Here is a 19903-nt window from a genome sequence, read left to right as displayed (position 1 = left end):
TGACTAACCTTTACAGTGTCTTTTTAAATATCAATAATGAAAAAAAAACCCTTACATTTTATTTTGTTTTGCATGTGCCTGTGTGAGTTTCTTGCATGGGGAGGCCATAGAACAGCCTGTGGAAATCAGTTCTCCCTTGGCACCAGGTGGGTTTGGTCCTCAGGCTTAGTGGCTAGTGCCTTCACCTTCTGAGCCATCTAGCTAGCACTCTGTCATTGTGATTTTATAAAAAAGGAAACATTAGGGGACTTACTTCTTGCACTACCAGATGGGGATAATCCAGGGACTCTATGCAAGCAGAATGTCCCCTCCAGGACCTGAAATCTGCAGCCACCCTAGATTGAATTTCCCAGACTTCAGTCCTGTGGAAACTAAATTTCTATTTGATAAAGTCACCCTGTCTATGGTGCTTTTGTTTCAGCTGTCTCTGATCTCAGAGTCAGGCTTTGAAGCACCCCCTCTGAGCAAAAGGAGGCCAGGTTAATGCAGTCACTGGCTCTCAAATGCTATTTTCACTTTAAGAAAAGCGAAACTAATGTAAAAATTAGGCATTAAGCCTGGTGAATGCATAGGTTGAACTGAGGAGATGCTGACAACATTTAATTAAACAACAAACTCTTTGAAGGCACTAATGGAAGAGTTTTACAGGACGCCTGTTCTGTTTTCATAAGCACCCAGTGTGAAGTCGACACTATATTGGCTTTTGGATGCATTATCCTCCAATAAAAGCAGAGATGATGCTCTATAACTGGTCTCCACATTGCCCATAACCTTCTCCACCACGGGCTCTTGCTAGTAACTGAGGCTTCTTAGCTGGCTCCAGAACACCACTTTCAGAGGCAAATCCTATCACCCTGATAGCATTTTCTGGTTTTATTTGATCTTGAAAAACATTTCATTATGTTTAATTTAGGGAAATGAGATTTCCTTAATTACTATCAGTAGCAGCTATTAGAGGCTCAATTACACCCGCAAATTCATTTTTAAAAGCTTTATGGTTTTCAGATAAAAATTTTCAAGATCTAACTGCACCCGTTAAAACTTACTGTCCCTCCCTCTGGAGCCTTCGCTTCCACAAGTGAAGACAGCATCACAGTTCAAAATAAATAATTTCAGTACGGGAAGATTGGCCTAAGTGGGCTTAGAAGCATTCGTTTGAATAAATCAGATATTTCGTTAAAGAAATCGGATCAACAGACGTGATTGTGGATTTTCTTTCTTTGGGGTTTCCCACATTCTAAAACGCAAAGTGTGAAAGGACGAGGTGTTCCTGGCTGGGAATGGAGGTGTTGCCCGTTCCTGTATGGACAAAGGTTTGGGGTGTGTAATTGTGCACTTAATCTGTGTGACCACTGGTACACTTGAAGCCACTTCTCTGTAAGAGATTGTAAAGAGGGTCCTGGTATCCTGTAATTTATTGGTCTTTTAAAATTCTATCAGTGGACTCACAAGTGATTCTAATTTTTTTATATTCTAGAATTGCTTTCTCTCATAATTACATAAGCCATTGGCATCCATTTTACAGGTTGCTCTTGTTGGTCATGATAACATAAATGAACTATTCTTTCTCTTTTATATTATGAAGAGATAAATAAGCTCGCAGATAGAGATTTAGAAAATGATAGCGTCTGCATCAAGATGCCCAGCACAGGCTTCCAGCCTCCTTGCTGCAGGTCCGAATGTTTCCTCATGTAGCACCTAGAACGCTGTGAGCATAAACACGTAGTTGGTAACTGTGTTCTTACCAGTGTTAGGTTATCTGCTTGGTGGCAGTTTTGAGCTATGCCATAAAAGCTGTCTTGGAACAAGAGAGCATCCTTTGGGAAACTTTTGGGCTGGATTAAATGCGTTGTCTCTCTGTAATGCGAAGCTGTTGTCTCTGAGGGGACCTCAGCTGCTACTAATAAAAACTGCAAGTTTCTTTTTTGTTGTTCATCATGGGTAAAGCATACAGGTTCAAATGGTTCAAAACCATCATCCCTGGAGTCTTTTCTTGATAACAAACATGAAGCTGAGGGCATCATATTACTGACTTAAGGTCTGTGCATGGAAAGGTGTCTGGTTTTTGTCTGTTGTGTTTGGAAGAATTTGATATCATTCCCAATTTAATGTAGTTATAACAGCTAAATGCCTACTGATGGAGAACAGGACTGTGCATGTCAGGAACTTAGTGTTTGAGTGAAGTGGCCTTGGAAGGAGAGAAACATACAAGGTGCACGTCTGTCCTGTTCTTTCATGTGTGAGCACTGCATACCTGTGTGGAGTCCTGCTTGTAGTTGCATTAAGAGTCTGAATTGTGTTTGAACGAATCAGAAGGCTTTATTTATGTATTTCTGTATTTATGTGTGTATCTACAGAGCCATCTTTCTGGCCCAAAACAAATGTTTTGAGGGGCCAGAGAATTTATCTTTCAGAATGTATGAGAGTCCCGGATCAAAGCACACTCATCTGAGGTGACCTCAAAGTCCAGCAAGTTAATATTGAAAGCAGGTGTTTGCCATTTGAGAAGCAGGTCTGGAACACTGGTTTTATGAACCATAGTCATTATTGTTTCTGTTTTGTACCAGCACCTCTTCTTCATTCTGTGTAGCTGTTGCCTTTAATGACTTTATCACAAGAGAACGTGCACAACTGAGAGTGTGATCATGAGCCGTAAGGTTGCCATGCTTTGAAACATAATGAAGGACCACGGCGCGTTAATTGTTATTCCCCAAGAGCTTGTGATTCAGTAGCTGTCTTGTTTAATAAAGTCTTGCTACAGTGGAGTGATCCGGCTGCAAGGACCATGTAAATATTGTAATAAGCACCAGAAGTGGCGTGATCTTTCTGATACTCACAGAGAGCAGTTTTTCATGCTGCCCACTCCCAGGAAAGCTGCAATCAGCCATGGAGTTATTTGTCAATGCCTGGGTCTATTTTTGTAAGAAAGTATTGATTACTGAGTGAAAAACATTTAGTTTTAACAGCAATCAATGAATAGCAGACAAAAGGACATATGAAGTTTTGAAGTCTTTAAAAATATGAGCCAAGTACAAGATCTGGGGAATTACTGGTAAATGGCAGAACCCAAGGGCTGAACACATCCCGGACTGCTCATTCACGTTTCTCTCCAGACGTGATGGAGAGGACTGGATGAGCGACAATGCAGGAAGGTGGACTTAAGGTAGCTCATAGTAAAATAATAAAAAAAAGTTTGTTACATGGGAACACTTGGGAAACAGTCAGGGTCTGAATTAGTAATTTAAAATTGATACTCAAGTTTTAACAATGACTGAGCAATCATTTGTCTATATGCCATGTTCAGTGTGGAAAACTAACTAATGGTCAAAATAGCTAGACATGAAGTAGGCTCTTTGTAAATTGTTGCTGAGTTCAAGTACTAAGTAATCGTGGGGTCAGTGACTGTGGAAGCTACTTCTGTACTCTGCACAATTAAAGAGTTTCGCTATGCATTCTTAGATACATGCTTCTGTTCTTTCTTAAAAAGTTTTATTTAATTTTTGATTATGTGTATGTATATATGTATAGGGGTATGTACACAAGCTATCTCTCCATGCTTCTCTCTTTCTGTGTGTGTGTGTGTGTGTGTGTGTGTGTGTGTGTGGAGTGCATCTGTATATGTGTGTGCATGTGTGCATACTGGTACATTTGTGCGGTGGAGAGTGCCAGTATGGTGTCAGTCCTCAGGTGCCTTCTGCAATTTTTGTTTAAGACACGGTATCTCATTAGCCTGAAATGTGACTATACAGGTCAGGCCAGGGGCCTGTGAGTTTCCAGTTTTGTCTCGGCCTCCCATCTCACTATTGCTGGGACCACAAGCTGGGATTATAAACACCTACCACCTCCCCTGCACTTACAAATTTTATTTATTTATTTATTTATTTATTTACTTACTTACTTACCTTTGTATGTGTGTGTGCATACATGCTCACATGGCTCTTTGAGTATGGGCATAAATGTGCCATGTGCAGTTTTAAAGATCAGAAGGCAACTTCCGGGAGTCAGTCCTTGCCCTCACCTCACTGAGGCGGGCTTTCTCCTGTGGTTTCTGCCCTTGCGCAGCCTCTCTAGGCTCACACGCTTCCGGCTGACCCTCGGGTGTCCGCGTCCTTTCACACGGTAGGAGCACTAAGATAGAGACGTGCCGCTGCCTCTAGCTACTCTCAGGTTGCCAGTATCGGACGGCATGTGCTTTTATCCCCTGAGCAATTTCACCAGCTTCTTGCCCGACATGTTGAGTGTGGCTTTCTAGGGATGTGAATTCAGGTCCATACATGTGCAAGCAATCACATTTCTGAGTGAGGCAGCTTCCCAGCCCTGTTTGCATTTAGTGAGTATCTAAACTTAAATTTCTGTGTCAGCTTTGGGGAAAAATTATATAGAAAAGCATTGAAAGAGCTGACATCTGTCAGCATGAAATCTTGCAGACTATTATTAGAGACTTTGAGATAAAGAAAATAGACATTTGTCTGACTATATTCATTACCTTTTCATAACTACAGTGATATACTTGATATGGGCCATTAGAAAATAAATGACATTTAAAAGTCTGCAAGTTCAAATCTAAGATCATGTGGACCTCATGTGTTTAGGTTTCTTGTGAGGGTGGGGCGTTGTGGCCAGAGCTCAACTTAGAAGACAGCACACACATCTGGACCCCAGAAGCAAAGAGACAGAGCAGGTGGAGGTCCCACAATTCATTTGAGAGATGCTGTCAGTGGTCTCTAAGTGTAATTTACTAGACCTCACCTTTTACAGGTCCACAGTACCTTCTATAGCATGGCCTGGAGACTAAGTCTGTTACATGGGGGCACTTGGGAAACAGTCAGGGTCTGAATTAGTAATTTAAAATTGATACTCAAGTTTTAACAGTGACTGAGCAATCATTTGTCTATGTGCTGTGTTCAGTGTGGAAAACTAACTAATGGTCAAAATAGCTAGACATGAAGTAGGCTCTTTGTAAATTGTTGTTGAGTTGAAGTACTAAGTAATTGCGGGGTCGGTGACTGTGGAAGCTACTCAGCCTCCTACAAGGGGAAGTGTCCTTGCCTTTCTGAGAACGGGAAGAGACACTGGCAAAGGGCTCAACAGTAAAGCTAAGATGTGATTCTGTGTATTACTTGAGCCTGATGCCTCTGTGCAGTGATGTAATTATGGGGCTAGATAACAGATTTGTTCCCAGCACACTGACAAGCACAGATATTAGATGTTTTCAGAGCTACCGAAAGCTTTATCCCTTCTCCAAAGCCCGAAGTGAAATTTTCATCTTCAGTGGTTGCTAAGAATTTCATTCCATGTCGGGGAAGGGGTTACAAAGTTGTTTTTGCTTCCCAGTAATCAGAAGGTAGTTGCCCAGCACCAAGGTCTCTGGGGAATGTAAAACATCTGAATAGAACAACAACACAGTGGATTGCTTCCTAGAAAGAGATCAGGTTGGATCGAATCCTCCTCAACAGTGAATCTTAACCGGGTGTCACCAACTACGGCCACATTGTCTTTCTCCCCACCCATGTATGTTTCCATCAGAGGTAAAATTCAAAACTCTGCAGCCCAGACGCGGCCTCTAGGTTCACATCTGTCTCCTGGCCTCCGCTTCCCAAGTGCACACACTGCTATGGTTTGGTTGAGGTTTACACACCCACATTCACTGGTCGTCTGTGTGCAGTTCCGTGATCAAGGGTGTATCCGAGCAGTTGAAACAGGCAGTAACTTCTACAGCCTCGAGTACTCAGCGTCCGGCACCCTATTGAAAACGTGCCAACACCTGCACCAGGCATGAGCCTACACTTTAATTACATTGTAATGTTCCTTTTGGAAATCATTGCATCTATTTATTATACATGTATGTATGCATGTGCCAAAACACACATGTGGACATCAGAGGACAACTTGAGGGACTTGGTTCCACTTCTGTTATGTGGTTTCTAGGGATTGAACTCAGACTATCAGGCCTATACGCAGCCATCTTTACTCACTAGGTTATCTATCTGGAAAGGCCAACTGTAATATTTTTCCCTTATTTTATACTTTACTTAAAATTGTAAAATGTAAACAGTTAACAGAGAGATGATAATTCGGTAACATTAGTTAGATGTTTAAAATTTGACATACTCACAAGCTTGCAGATCCTTTATTGCCACCAAACATTTTAGTCTATGTAGTTGAAGTTTTCTGGAATTCCAGAGTTTTCGTCAATTTTGCTTTCTCCAAACCAAAATCTTCTTTTGGCACAGGATTTTATTGTAAATATGTTATCAGTCCATTAATTGGCTGCTTCCTTGGCTACTTTATTTGCTTTATGTCCTGTTCCACAGCCTGTGGGTCATGTTCTCTGCGTTCTTCCACTTCTGCCTTACATTGTTCCTTTTGGTCCCAATTGAAGCAAGCAAGGCTCATTGATTCTTGCTGGCCAATCCTGGCTTTCTCAGTGCTTTTCTCTAAGTTAGCATGCTTCCGGCTTCCCTCAGACAGCTGAGAATTCAGAGCCTCCAACTTGCGCTTCCGGGCATAAAGAACTTTTCACAGAAAAGCCCAATAGTAATTCAAATTTCTGCTCCTCTCACAGTAAACCATCCCATCATCTGCCAAGCTTTGAAGGACTTCTTTACTGGCATAGCCGTGATGGCTTTCTCTTTGGGAGCCAGCTTCTCCAGGTCTTTTAGTTGGACTATATCTTTTGTCTCAAAAAATACTTCCATCACATGTGCTCTGTTTTCTTCTCATGCAATCCTTTCTTCTTTGACATGGTACATGCAGCCCCCATTTGAGTCTGCTGCCAACAGCCATGTGGGCGTGGGGAGGACAGGAGAAAGTTCCAGAGACTGTGATATTCTTGATGATAAATCTTTCTCTCTCCCTCTCCCTCCTCTTCTCCCTCTCTCTTTCTTACACACACACACATACATACAAACAGTTTTATACTCCACAGCCCCTAATAAGGTCTTAGAAGGGAGAGAGTTAAGTGCATCAGCTGGTTCAGTAGTTGATGTGAAAATTTACTAGAAACATCCTCCTAATGGAGGCCACCAAGTTCTAGATCCCTGACGACAGATTTTCCGCACAACACCTCTCTGCTCTCCTACTCATGTGCTTGTAGCCTTAGGTGCTGCAGAATCACAAAAGAGGGAGTAGGAGGAAGAGGAGGAGAAGGAGGAGGAGGAGGAGGAGGAGGAGCAGGAGGAGCAAGAGGAGGAGGAAAAGTAGCACCTACTGACTAGTATCTTACATTGTTTATCAGTTCTGTGACTGCTGTCTATAACGTGAGGAAAATGCTTAGACCTCAGCTGGGCTTCATATTAAGTCATATATACAGTTAAAAATAACTATGCGCCTTTCTGTTATTTCATTCATTTAATGCATCCTATAATTGTTTTTCCAATTTCTCCATAAATATAGGAGGCATACCTTTGTTATTTTCACATTAATTAATTTTCTTTGATTGTTTCATATGTGCATATAATGCCTTTTGATTGTTTTCATCTCCAATGCCCTCTGTCATCCCTTTCCCTTTCTTCTTCCTCCAAAGATGAACCCCCTCTTCTTCCAGCAGTTTAATTACTGTTGCTTATATGCAACAGGACATGCATCAGTACAGTTGGAGTACAAGAAACTTACTAGTGGATACACTATTGAAAAAAAATTGAAACCCTCTTCTCCCAGCAGCCATTAATTGTCACTAGTTCCTCAGGGAGGAGTGGACCTCATTGGCCTTCCCCATCCATGATGAAGTGTTGATTGGCTCATTCTTATACAGGAAGCACAGGTGCAGTTAGTTCACGGGTACAGTGGCTATGTCATGTCCAGAAGGTATCTTTTGCTCCCCATCTTCCTATCATCTGGCTCTTACATCCTACCTGCCACCTCTCCCGTGATGCCTCCTGAGCCTTTAAGGGGGTGAGGTAGCGGTTCCATTTGGGGCCAAGCACTCAGCACGTGTTTGATCTTAGCACTTGGACCAGTTACGAGTATCAGCTGCTTCCCACAAGGTGTATTTAAATGTAACTTTTATTGTTCTGAGATAGGATCCCCTATCTCAGATGGTAGCCTAGATGGACTTCCAACTGGCTTAAGCCAACCAGAAACTTGCAGCCCAGAACCTCCAGCTTCTCTTTCTGGAGCATCTAGGATTTCAGATGTGTGTGCCTCTGAGAGGCTGTCCTAGATAGTGCTGGGGCTCAAACTCAGGGTTTGTGGTGTACTGGTCTAGCAATCTTTCTACTAAGCTCCATCCTCAGGATTTGAAACGTCCATATGCTTCCTTGTCTTGCTGTTGGTGGTAATTACAGTGCGGTTTCAGTGCTTTTTTAACCACAGTCTTAACAGGTAGATTCCTTCCACATTAAAAATAAAAATAAAGACAGAGTCTCTGTGTTCTAGCATTTATCTGTTGACAACTGCTTGTAAGTGATGTTCGGTACGCCGAAATGTCTGTCATTAACGGGTCCTTTGTGATTCAGCCTGACCTCAGAGGTGAGCTACTGTGCTATGAAAATAACACCTGTTCCTTCCTGACAGTTAACAGTCACAGACTGGAACCTATGTTCAACCTGCTCCTTTGGAATGACTCCTAGGAATCCTAAGCTCTACAAAACATGTTTGTTGAACAATGTATGAATTTTCTCTACCATGAAAATGGAGGAGTCTATTGTATAACATGCAGGGCCCAGAAAAAAGAAAAAAGAAAAAAAAATATTTCAGCATTATGATTTCCTGAAAAAGGTAAAATTTCCTAGAGCGATTTTTCAGGATCTTAATATAGTAATAGTGAAAATGTTTGACATTCATCTTTAGCGTGCCATATTCAGGCACAGATTTAGTTCTGAGCTCATGTTTATGTACATATGCATATACAAATTTATAAAGGGAGGTTCAAAGTGAACATGTAAGTATCTCTAGCCTAGCTGTGAGAGCCCTCTCGTCCATGGCAGCCCTTCTCTTCCGGCAGTCTGCAGAGGAGTGGATTGACCTGTGTGCTTATCTAGAGAGACCTGGGATGTGCCTGGTCACTCCGGCAAAATAAACATCTGTTAGGTCCTCTCTGTTCTTAACAACCTAAAGCACTTTCCCGAGATTTCTGTTTCCCTTTGATTGTAAGTTCTCTAGCAAGGCAGAGGCACTACTGTTTCCAAGTGGTAAGATAACTCCTGCTGTGTCCAGTCAGCTATGACAGAATGTTCCAGAAGAAACCACTTGTGAATGAGAGAGAGTTAAGCATTCAGCTGGGAGTGGGAACTAGGGCAAAGCTCAGAATAACAAAGCGGGCACCCCTCGGCATGGCTCCGAACCTTCTTTAAAGTATTCACAGTAGACCTTTAGACATCTTGTGAAATTCCTCAGGGAGCATCGTGTCCAGCCCGCACTAGGCAGATGTTCCCTGAGTGCCGACTCCAGTCCCTGCTGGCGTATAGTTTGTGAATAGTATTTATCATGTCTTTATTTGTCTACAACTGCTGTCACTGGGGACCAGTCCTATAACATGACATTATCTTTTATTTATATGATTGATCAAGGCTCAAATGTACTTTGAAAAGAACCATTCAGGGAACTGGGGAGAGAGCTCAGTAAGTAAAGAGGTCATCCCACAAGTGTAAGGACCTCAGTTCAACCCTAGAACACATTAAAAACAAAACAAAGCAAAGCAAAGCAAAACAAACAAACAAACAAACAAACAAACAGAAAATGACCCCAAATTTAAGCACCAGGGAGACAGAGGCAGGAAGATTCCCAGGGCATGCTGGCCATCTAGCCTTGCATAATTAGTGAGTCCTAGGCTAGTGAAAGACCAGGTTTCAAAAGATAAGGTAGAGAGTGATCATGGAAGATACCCAGATTTGACCTCTGACTTCTGCATTATGCCCACATATGTGTGTAATGGTCGCTTAGGTGATCTTGTCAGAGAACACATTTCGCTTTTTGATTGATTAACTGTGTTTGCTCAGCTCCTGTATTAGTACTTAATGTTTTTTTAAATAAAATGATATTTATATACAGCTTACCTCCCAGATTAGCACAAAGTGAGCTTTTTGTGTGTAATATCTTCACCTTCTCCTAAGGTTGATGATTCCGTGACACAGAATGCTGACCACTAAACCGTAGTTTGCTCACGTTCCACGACTTTCCTAACAATCATGAGGAAAAATGCTGGAAATCATGTCTTAAAAATTATGAAATTTCTCCAATAATCTGTCTGCTCTAAAACACTAGAAGCTGATCCTGTAAACACTAGGCCAGTTGTTCTCAAAGCTTTGTTTGAAGAAACAGCTCTGTGTAAAGAAAAATCTCCACAAGGCAATGGGAAGTGTGAGGGCCATCTGGAATGTTCTCCAGATGAATAAAAAGCATTTGTGGAAAATTAATATTAATTGCCAGGATCCTGCAAGCCACTTTGTGGCAGATTTAAATGCTTCGGCGGTAACTTGTACAGTCAGATGTTGACATTATAATTATTCTCTTATTTTAGAAGAGTGAATAATTATCATAGCAAACACTCTAATTTCCCATACACATAATTACACCCATTCACCGAGGAAAGACAGGAATATAAAGATTCCTAGTCTAAATAGGCTTTTCCCCCCTCTCACTGAGCGACAAAACCAAGGGGGCTGAGCAGAGTGAACAGAAACTGTACAATCTTAATAAATGCAATTGCAAATGCCTTGGAAGGAGAGTCCTAGAAGAAATGAAATTTATGACTTAATAATTAATGAGTGAAAGCGACTGATCAGGTGAGACGAATATCAAGTTGGATTTGCATTCTACAGACTATGGGGAGAACTCTGAGGATGGGCAAAAAAACAACAGAGGAAACTATATAAGTTTTTTTTTAAATAAAGAGAATTGTATATTATCCTTAACATCAAAATTTAGACTAAAAGTAGTTACTGACTGTCAACTGAAAAATAAATGATGAGATTCAATGTCAAGAAGATGCAGCCACATTTAACAAGTACTTACTGTGTGGCTTTGAAACACTCGGCGGTGTGGTAACATGATGGACATGTCCTTACCAAGCACAAGATTTAGTTCCTTCCTAACCAAACAGCCCTTTGAAGGAGACAGGACATGAATGTATATGGAAGACTTAGCAAATGATAGGATGATATTTAGTTGTTTTTTTTTTTTTTTTTTAAAGTGGGGCTGAGCATTCAGAGTAGGAGCGAGGATGGTGTGGGTATAAGGTTCAGGAAACATTGGAGACAGTGTGGGCAGAAAGATAGTAGAGGAGGAATGGAGGAGTGTGCAGTGCTGTCTTCTCGGCAGGACATGGTCTTTGCATTTTAACTCATAGCAGCTGTGATTGCCTGCACAAACCTACATGAATGTAGCCCATCAATATTCTGTTATGGGGGAAGAGGGGATCTCAATGCTCCACTTTCCCTGAAGACCTATAGGCAATTAGTTAATGATGATCAGGAAAAGAGAGGAATTTTCTTTGGTGGCGTAGCTTCTGGTAAGCTTCCCATGGTCTTGTAAATAACCCGTTCTTATAAACAGCTCTAATGAAATTCAACTGGTTATGAAGCAAGAAAAGACATGAAAGTACAAGTGGACCTAGTTGAGAAAAGAAGAGGATCTGTAGAGAGAGAAAAACAGATCAGAAGGTGAATATGATCAAAATACCTTATGTACACCCATATAAAATAAACGTATGAAAATCTCATAGTAAAGCCATTATCAGTAATTATAATATGCCAAGAAAAGAGCATATCAGAAGGTTGGCTCCTCTGTAGATTAGATGGTCATGTTGTAAGAAGGACATTAAGCCTGAGAAAACAAGGCGGGTATGTTAGCCTTCATGGGAAATATACCTGAGGTTCAAAATTGGAAGATAGAAGAAAAAGACCTCTAAATCCTGTGTAATATGGCACAAAGAAAAATATATGGTTTTCAAGTTTGACACAGAACTAAACTAGCTACAAAATACATTAGTCATTGGTCCTTGTGGGCATAGGCAGCAAAGAAACAGAGTTGTGGAGAGGAAAGGCATAAAAACAAATCGAAGCGCACTGTAAACACGTTTCACAGTCTAACTCTGCAGGTCCAGGTGGCTGACAAACTGACCCAGCATCCTTTTATGCACAGAATATACAGTCTTCAAAGCAAAGAAAGGGGGATTTAAGAACGTAGTCAAGTATGAAGGCACTTAATAAAATTGATTTTCAAGAATTCCCGAGAGGAGAGAATAATTAATAGCTACTGTTAATTGTGATCAATTAACATGACAGCAGAGAAAGATCTGTGACTAAAGTAAAAGACTGTATCGCTGACTTTATAAAAGATCCCATTGGCCAAGTAAATGGAGCATTTGCAAAATTAAGTTGAGAAGTCAGCCTTAAGACCACATAAACTCAATTAAAAAACTTGTCTGTGAAGACATTGTCTGTGAATTGACTGTGAAGACTGAATTAGGCAGCTGACTACAGACATGGGGTTTACCACCCAGATGTTTGTCAACCAAAGTCTTGACCGCCTCATCATCATCATCATCATCATCATCATCAGATATTAAAGCACTTATGAGGAATCGGTTTTCTGCAAGCTTGTTGAAGTCAGAAAGACAGTGAGGTAGAAATCCCCACAGACTAGCCCTTCAGAACATGGAACCATTGTTCATGAATGACATTCACAAATGGCACAGTCTCCTCTTGCTTACTTACGGTAGCCTCCAGAGTCCACACTAAGGATGAATTAATTCCCTTGTCCCAGTATCAATTATATTTGGATTTTCTCTTTAAAACACACATAGAAATGAGACCTGTGATTCCCCCTGGAGTCTGCTATGTCACTCACTTCCACAGTTACACGATGTTAACCATCTACCTTTTAACTGCCTTGCTTGCTTTCCATTGGCTAAGACAAACCATACATCCCACCAAGTGATCTGAAACCAGGAGGTAAGTCCTATTTAATCATTACCTTGGGACACCAATGCTTGATTTACCCTGACCCTAGTGTGCGAGCACACACATGCACAAATACATACACACATACATCATCATCATCATCATCTTGTTGACATTGTGCTTCATTTCTTGATAGTCTTGGTATCATTAGTAATTATGTTTTTCCTGCTAGGGTTGTGGCTGTTTTTATGGGTGCATAAAATGTGGGAGTTGGAGGGAAGCTTATCCCTTTAGAGGGGGGTCCATACAGAATAAGAATATTTCCCAAGTGTAGGGTTTGTCTCTCTCTCTCTCTCTCTCTCTCTCTCTCTCTCCATTGCTGTGTCAACATACGTGGCAAGAAAACAATGTGAGAAATCAGAAGTTTATTTTAGCTCACACTTTAAGATGCAGTCTGTCACGGAGAGGAGTCAGGGCGGGGAGTCCTGGTGGCAGGAATGTGAGGTGGTGCATTGTGCCTGCAGGCAGGAAGTACAGAGTTGAATGTTAGTGCTCAGCTCACTTTCTCCTCTGTCTTCAGCCCAGGACTGGAGCCCATGGAGTCGGCTTTTCACATTCAGGATGGGTTTCCCCCCCTGTATTAACTCAATCTAGGTGATCCCCTAGGAGAATCTAGGTCCTCTCAAGTTCATGAACACAGTAACATCATTCCACCAAGGCTGACGAGAAGCCCATGGGAGAACCAAGGTGACAGCTTAAATAATTAGCTTCATTTCTTCTTCAGTGCATGAATGACAATACTTATAGTGTTCAAAAGTATGCATACTTTTCACACATTTTTTACTTCCTGTTTTCCGGTTGTATGATGGTATCAAGGCAAAAATTTCATGGTGTTATATTATGAATAAATATTACCATTTTGTTCTTCATTCAGGATTCTAATTGATAAGTAAAAACGATGATTGGCTGTGTGCAATAAACATGGTTAATTTTCCCCTGGTGTGATGCAATCATCTGTTGTCATTTCTTTTTGTTTGCACAAATGTGTGCTTACATCTGTGGGGACCAGAGGTTGATGCTGGGGGTGTTCCTCCGTCATTCCCCACTGTACTCGCCGAGAAAGAGCCTGTCCCTGGCCCTAGAGCTTGTGTGTCAGGCTGCTGTAACCGGCCACCTTGCTCTTACCTTCATACTGGGGGACAGTGCTGCACCCACTGGGTCTCCACCCAGCCCAGAGGCTTCTTTTGCTTAAGAAAAGTTGGTCAGATTTCATGACCCACCTGTGGCTTCTGCTTTAGGACTCCAGCTTGGCAGAGCAGACAATCTGAGATGTGTCCAATTGCCCATCTGTCCTCTTTACCCTTGAAATTTCTGCCCACCCCAGCTCTGCTCCCCTCTTCATCTCTATTTTCTAAGTCACCCTTTTGTCCCTCTTCTCACTTTAAAAAATCATGATCTCTGTCTTTTTTTAGTCAGAATGAGAGCTTTGTCTCTCTCCGGTGATGTTATCAGCACTGCGGATATATCCTGTACTGTTTTTATCCAAGCAGCACAAAATCTGATTCTGATTCTTCAGTTACAGCCAGCAGTGCGCGCTTTAAGAAAATCAATGCTGAAGTTCTTTATCTGCATCTCAGGGTCTAGAATGGCCGAATCTTTCATAACTAATGGGGATATTGGATTCAGAGGTCTTTATGGGGAAAAATACATCGCAATTTGTGTGAAAAGCAAAAATGGCACTGCAATTAGATGCGGTGACTAGAGCTTAATTTAGATCCATTTGACATTGGCTTGATAGAAATTGGTAGAGTTTTTAAATTAAAACTAGTGTTTCTGTACAAACATTAGTTTAATTTTTACACTGATGTGTTTGTCTTATAGAATTTTGTCATGCGTGCATGCTTGTGTGTGTGTGTGTGTGTGCGCATTGGCAGTATGGACAGCAGTCAGCAGGCCTGTGCCTGGATGGGAGCTCCGAGTTCCTAAGGCTGTGCTCCAATAATACTTTATTGCAACATTCTGCTCTATCAGCTCTGGAGCAAACCTGTGGCAGAAAATAAGTTTATTTGGGGACCAACCAATATATCCCTAGGACCCAGACAACTCACTGGTAAAATGCTTTTCTACTTCCAGACATCTTTCTTTTACTTTGTTTTAATTTGAGTGAAAAATTCTGTTTGAAAAATAGATGCATATTACTGTCAAACTTTGATAGATTTTTTTGAAATTCCATATGCAAGGATTATGTTTTCGTGAACAACTTCTGCCTTCATAATTTGAATTTTCTGGAACATTTTCTGGTGTGTGTGTGTGTGTGTGTGTGTGTGTGTGTGTGTGTGTGTGTGATTTCTGTATTTTAAATAACATTATTAAATTGCCCTGAAGAGTATTCATGTGGAAAAGAAAGTTTTTCACTTATTAGATACTGAAAAATTACATAATGCATTTTTTTGTCTTTAAAGATAGTCTCATATAGTCCAAGGTAGCCCCAAATACCCTAAGTAACCAAGCATGACCTTGAACTCGTGACTTTCTTCAAACTTCCAAGTACTGAGATTTGAGACAGGAGTAACACCAGTGGACGCTGCTCTGGGTGTGGCTTTGGGCACGCCAGCAAGGACTGTATAGCCGAGCCACAACCCTAGCCCCTCTTGTTTGCTTTTGAGTTCAGGAAGGTTGCTGCTTTGTCTGCAGAACTTGTCCCTTTCATTGTGTGTGCTTTTGGGCTCTTTAATTCATAGCCCTTCCATCAGACCCTACCTCTTCCAAATTCTATAAAAAGGGCAGCTGTGCGTGCTCCTTCTATAGCGTGACTCAGCACACAGAAAATGCTGTTTGTATGAAATGCTGATAAAAGGTTAGCTTTTTGTTATTATGTTGAAAGACAACATAAAATTTACCATTTTTAACTATTTCTGCAGATAATTGGCTTTAGTACATTTTCCTTCCACAAATACACCTCTTATTCCTTTCCGAAGTTTCCAGAATTGCGTATTCCAAGATGATAGGATAAATATTTTATTCTGATTTGTCCTGATGTCAGTGAAGTAACTAATTGGTATAGTCCAAAGGGAACAAAGAGGATTTAGCAAAAGAGCCAGCTCAAAGGCAACAAGTGGGGATATTTCCAGCACTACTGTACATTAGGTAATGTTCTAAAAATACAAAATAAATTCGCACAGGCAAGATGATCCTAATGTCAGACAACTATTGATGGAGCTACAGATTTATGAAAAAAATAGAAAAGACATCTCAGATGCGTTGGATATAGTGGATGCTGTTGGAATTCAGGATTGGAGAGAGGGATGAAGTGATGGGGGCAAGTTGTGGAAGGGTGTGTCTGAAGGCTGAGCCTGGGAACAGCCCTTAGAGGGGTGTCTGAGAGGGTGTAATATATGTGTGTGAGTGTGCATTTTTGTATGTGTTGTGTCTGCCCACGTGTGCATACATATGTGTGCAGAGGCCAGAGGCAGATGTCTGATGCCCTGCTCTATCGTTCTCTGCCTTATTCCCCTGAGACAGACTCTGAATTGACCTGGAGCTATAATGGCTGCCACTAAGCCGGGTGATCCTCCTGTCTTCCATTCTCAGTGCTGGGGTACCCGACTCGTGCGGGCACACACCTGACTGTTTATGTGAGTGCTGGAGAGCCAAAGACAAGTCCTCAAAATAGATGAGCACATTCTCTTACCACGGAGCCATGTCCCCAGTGCCCAGAGGGCCTTTTAAGCATGAGGAAGAGCATGGTCCTAGCCTAGAGGCCTAGACTAGGACCATGAAATGCGTGAATATTTTCAGAGTATGGTGACATACTTCTAGAGTATATCCTTCTATTTTCTGCATGGTCCTCAGGATAACTGTGATCTATAAACTGGAGCTGGAAATCTGGCTAGACAGAGGAGTGGTAAGAGCACTTGCTGCTCTTACAGGAGGCCCCAGGCTTTTGTTTTCCCTCAGCACCAAGGGAGTATCTGAAAACCACTCATAGTCCTTACTCCAGCTGGTCTGAAGCCTGCATCCCAGCTCCATAGGCACCAGGTACTCTGTGGTGCACAGATGTACATACAGGCAAAACACACATATTAAAGTAAATAGACTTCAATCAACCTGGAGAACATTCATCTTTGCTGTCTCTGTTTTTGCAAAGGCTCATGTTTAACTCTGAATATTCATCATGGCAGAGTCACATCATTTGATCTATCTCACCATGGAGCTCCTCACTTCTCCTCTTCCTCACACAGGTGTGTAGGACCCTTATGGTGGGCCCTCACATACTCAGCTCCATAGAATTGTATAATCTGTACTCAGACCATTCCATTTAGCAGGAATAAGCACAGTAGCACCAATATTGAAAAACAATGAGAGCAATACACAAAGGGGCTGGAGAGGGCATTGCTGTGGCTGAGTCAGTATTAAAAGGGGGAGCTGAGCTGTGTGCAGGAGCGGCTGTTCTGTCAGTTACTCGTGTTTGTTTCTGAGATCAGCTAGTTTGAAAAGACTTTAAAAGCAATGAGGGGTTTGGCCTGTTTTTAACCTCTGAAAATCTGATTGAGCAAAATTAAAACATGTTCTTTAGTATTTTTCTCCCTAGCTCTATATTCTACTTCAGGACTACTTAATTTTTTAAATCAGGACCCCTTTTTGACTGAGACATATTTATATGGCCAAAGGTATACAGTAACTGAGTATAAATCATAGTTATTTGTTTAAAAAATTCTTGAGTTTATAGATAATTTTACCACCTACTAAATATGAAAGCAATTTTTTATAGTAATGAAATGGACATCCTTGCTTGCTTTTACATAAGGAATTAAAACTCCTGGCTATATATTTAATACTATAGCACACAAAATGTTTTCCGAGTTGATGAAGATTTTGATTTTGTAACTGTTGCTACTGAGTGCAATGCTTCCCATTAGTACATAGTATAAGATGACAAGACTGTGTCTGTACCCCTTTCAGAAATTGCTAGAAATTCTGTCCTAATCCCAAGCTAGAATTACTGAACTCAAGTCCTTGACTCCACAGCAAGAGGTAAACAAGTATCCAGACATAGCCCATCGCAGAAGTGAACTACCTGGATGTATGCATGCTGAGCAGAAAACAACCCCTGTGCTCTGTAGCTGAAGCATTGCACTCCTGTGAGAGCAGCAAACTGTGTGTGCAGTGACACCCGACCATTTACAAGTCAGGGACCTGAGATCCGAGCCAGGGTGTTCCAGACAGTGTCACCCGATGCTGCATGTCAGGACAGCACGGGCAGGGCAAGGTGCACGTGCTGAGGCGTCGGGAGCAAGCCCGCAGGGAGGAAGCCCAATGCAGCGGGACAGGCAGCATGGGATGCTACAGACACTTCGGATTCTTTACTTATTTGATTTCAAGTTGATTTTGTTTGTTGAGCACTCATAATCCTTTACTGTTTCCAAATGGTCATGACCCCCACATTCAGTCTGGGACTGTGTGTGGTGTTCTGACCCACAACCTCAGAAGCTATAGTCCAATCAACTTGAGATTCTTGGCCCTTCTATGCAAACGGTGACACTTCCTTTAAATGATGTTCCACACATTGAAGAGATGAGGTCATTTGAACAGCGGTGATGCTTTAATATCTGAATGACTTTGATGGGAGTTTGGGGTCATAGTTCCTTACCAAAGACAACTTGGTTTAATGGAAATTATTTCAGTAGCGGGGTCAAGCCCTCCAGGACTCAAACTCTTTCACCTTCTGGCTTGTGTGACATGTGATTGTGTCGATGCTTGCCCACGGGGTCCCATGTCATGCCAGAGGATGGAACTGGGATGTGTTTCTGTCACTTGTCCACTTTATTTCTTGATGCAGGGCCTTTCACTGAACACAGATTTTACCTTTACAGCTAGAATGACTGTCAGAAAGCTCCTGGGGTCCACCTATCTCTGCTACCCAGTACTGGTATCATGAGAGCTTGCTGCCATGACAACTCTTTTGTTGGTGATGAGGATCCAAACTCAGGTCTTCTATATGCTTGCAAGGCAAACATTTTATCTACCAAGCCATTTCTCCAGGCCAGGAGATTTTTATGAACTTAAATATGTGTGTAGATCTTTGATCCTTGCTTTCTTGCTCTAAAAACAAGGTTAGTAACAGAATCTACTACACAAAGCTGTGATCATTTTGTGTATGTGTGAGTACATATCTGTGTGTGTGTGTGTGTGTGTGTGTGCTTTCACATTTTTTGTAGCTAGATGAGTAGCTATGAATACGAAGCTCGGGTTAGCTTTCAGGAGCCAGCAGCTCTCCCCACACCCTGTTTCACACGAACACCTTCTGAAGGCCATGACCTTCCGTGTTTTGCAGCATGAGAAGCTGATCCATGAGTTGGAGGAAGAGCGACACTTGCGGCTACAGAGCGAGGAGCGGCTGCGGGAGGTGACCCTGGAGTCAGAGCGCACCAGGCTCCAGATGCGCGGCCTGCAGCAGCAGTTTTCCAGGTATGGTTCTCCGTGAGCTCACTCTCCTGATGTCTGTCCCCTCTGTCAGTGGAACCCTGCATTGACTTTCTGGCAGGCAGGCTTTAGTTGCCTTCAGAGACTGCTCCAACAATTTTGACCTTCCATTGTGGCCAAACCATTTTCTTTACAGCTTAATCAATCCTCTGGAACTTATTTTGACCTGAAAGTTGAGGTTTTTAAAACTGGTTGTCTTTTCTTCTCTGGTGGCTTCCCAAAGTGTTGTTCAGTGGGTTTACCATGGGTTGAATTCTGTGGCTATGCCATGTGTTTGGCCAGCCAGAATAAGAGGATTTTGATGTTCGTCTCAGAACTGTGTTATCATGTGAATCTAATTCTTTGGCAAATTCTTACTTTTTTACTGACTACTCAAAAATAAAGAATGGTGGGCGTATGTCTTTTAAGGACTTAAGATGACACACTGCTCTTGCAGAGAGCCCGAGGTCCGTTTCCAGCATTCACATGAAGCAGCTAACAGCTGCCTGTAACTCCAGCCTGAGGGGATGCGGTGCTCCCTTTTGGCTTCCTTGGGGCACTTGTACTCTCATGCACACACGCTCCCACATCTGCATATC

General features: G+C 41.9%; 1 protein-coding gene and 1 pseudogene across 6 annotated transcripts in view; one reads left to right on the top strand and one right to left on the bottom strand.

The window, feature by feature from the left end:
* Nckap5 (NCK associated protein 5) overlaps positions 1–19903 on the top strand; it is an 888867-nt gene that overhangs the window by 401897 nt on the left and 467067 nt on the right. For all 6 annotated transcript variants that reach the window (XM_060371849.1, XM_060371848.1, XM_060371850.1 and 3 more), the window contains one exon: positions 19177–19310. In XM_060371849.1, the coding sequence (XP_060227832.1) occupies positions 19177–19310 (134 nt within the window). The remainder of the gene's footprint in view (positions 1–19176; positions 19311–19903) is intronic.
* Positions 6149–6745, bottom strand: LOC110550414 (meiotic nuclear division protein 1 homolog; annotated as a pseudogene).

This window comes from Meriones unguiculatus, chromosome 18, assembly GCF_030254825.1.
Source record: "Meriones unguiculatus strain TT.TT164.6M chromosome 18, Bangor_MerUng_6.1, whole genome shotgun sequence".
In the NCBI taxonomy this organism is placed as follows: domain Eukaryota; kingdom Metazoa; phylum Chordata; class Mammalia; order Rodentia; family Muridae; genus Meriones; species Meriones unguiculatus.
This window is presented reverse-complemented; position numbering and strand designations above follow the sequence as displayed.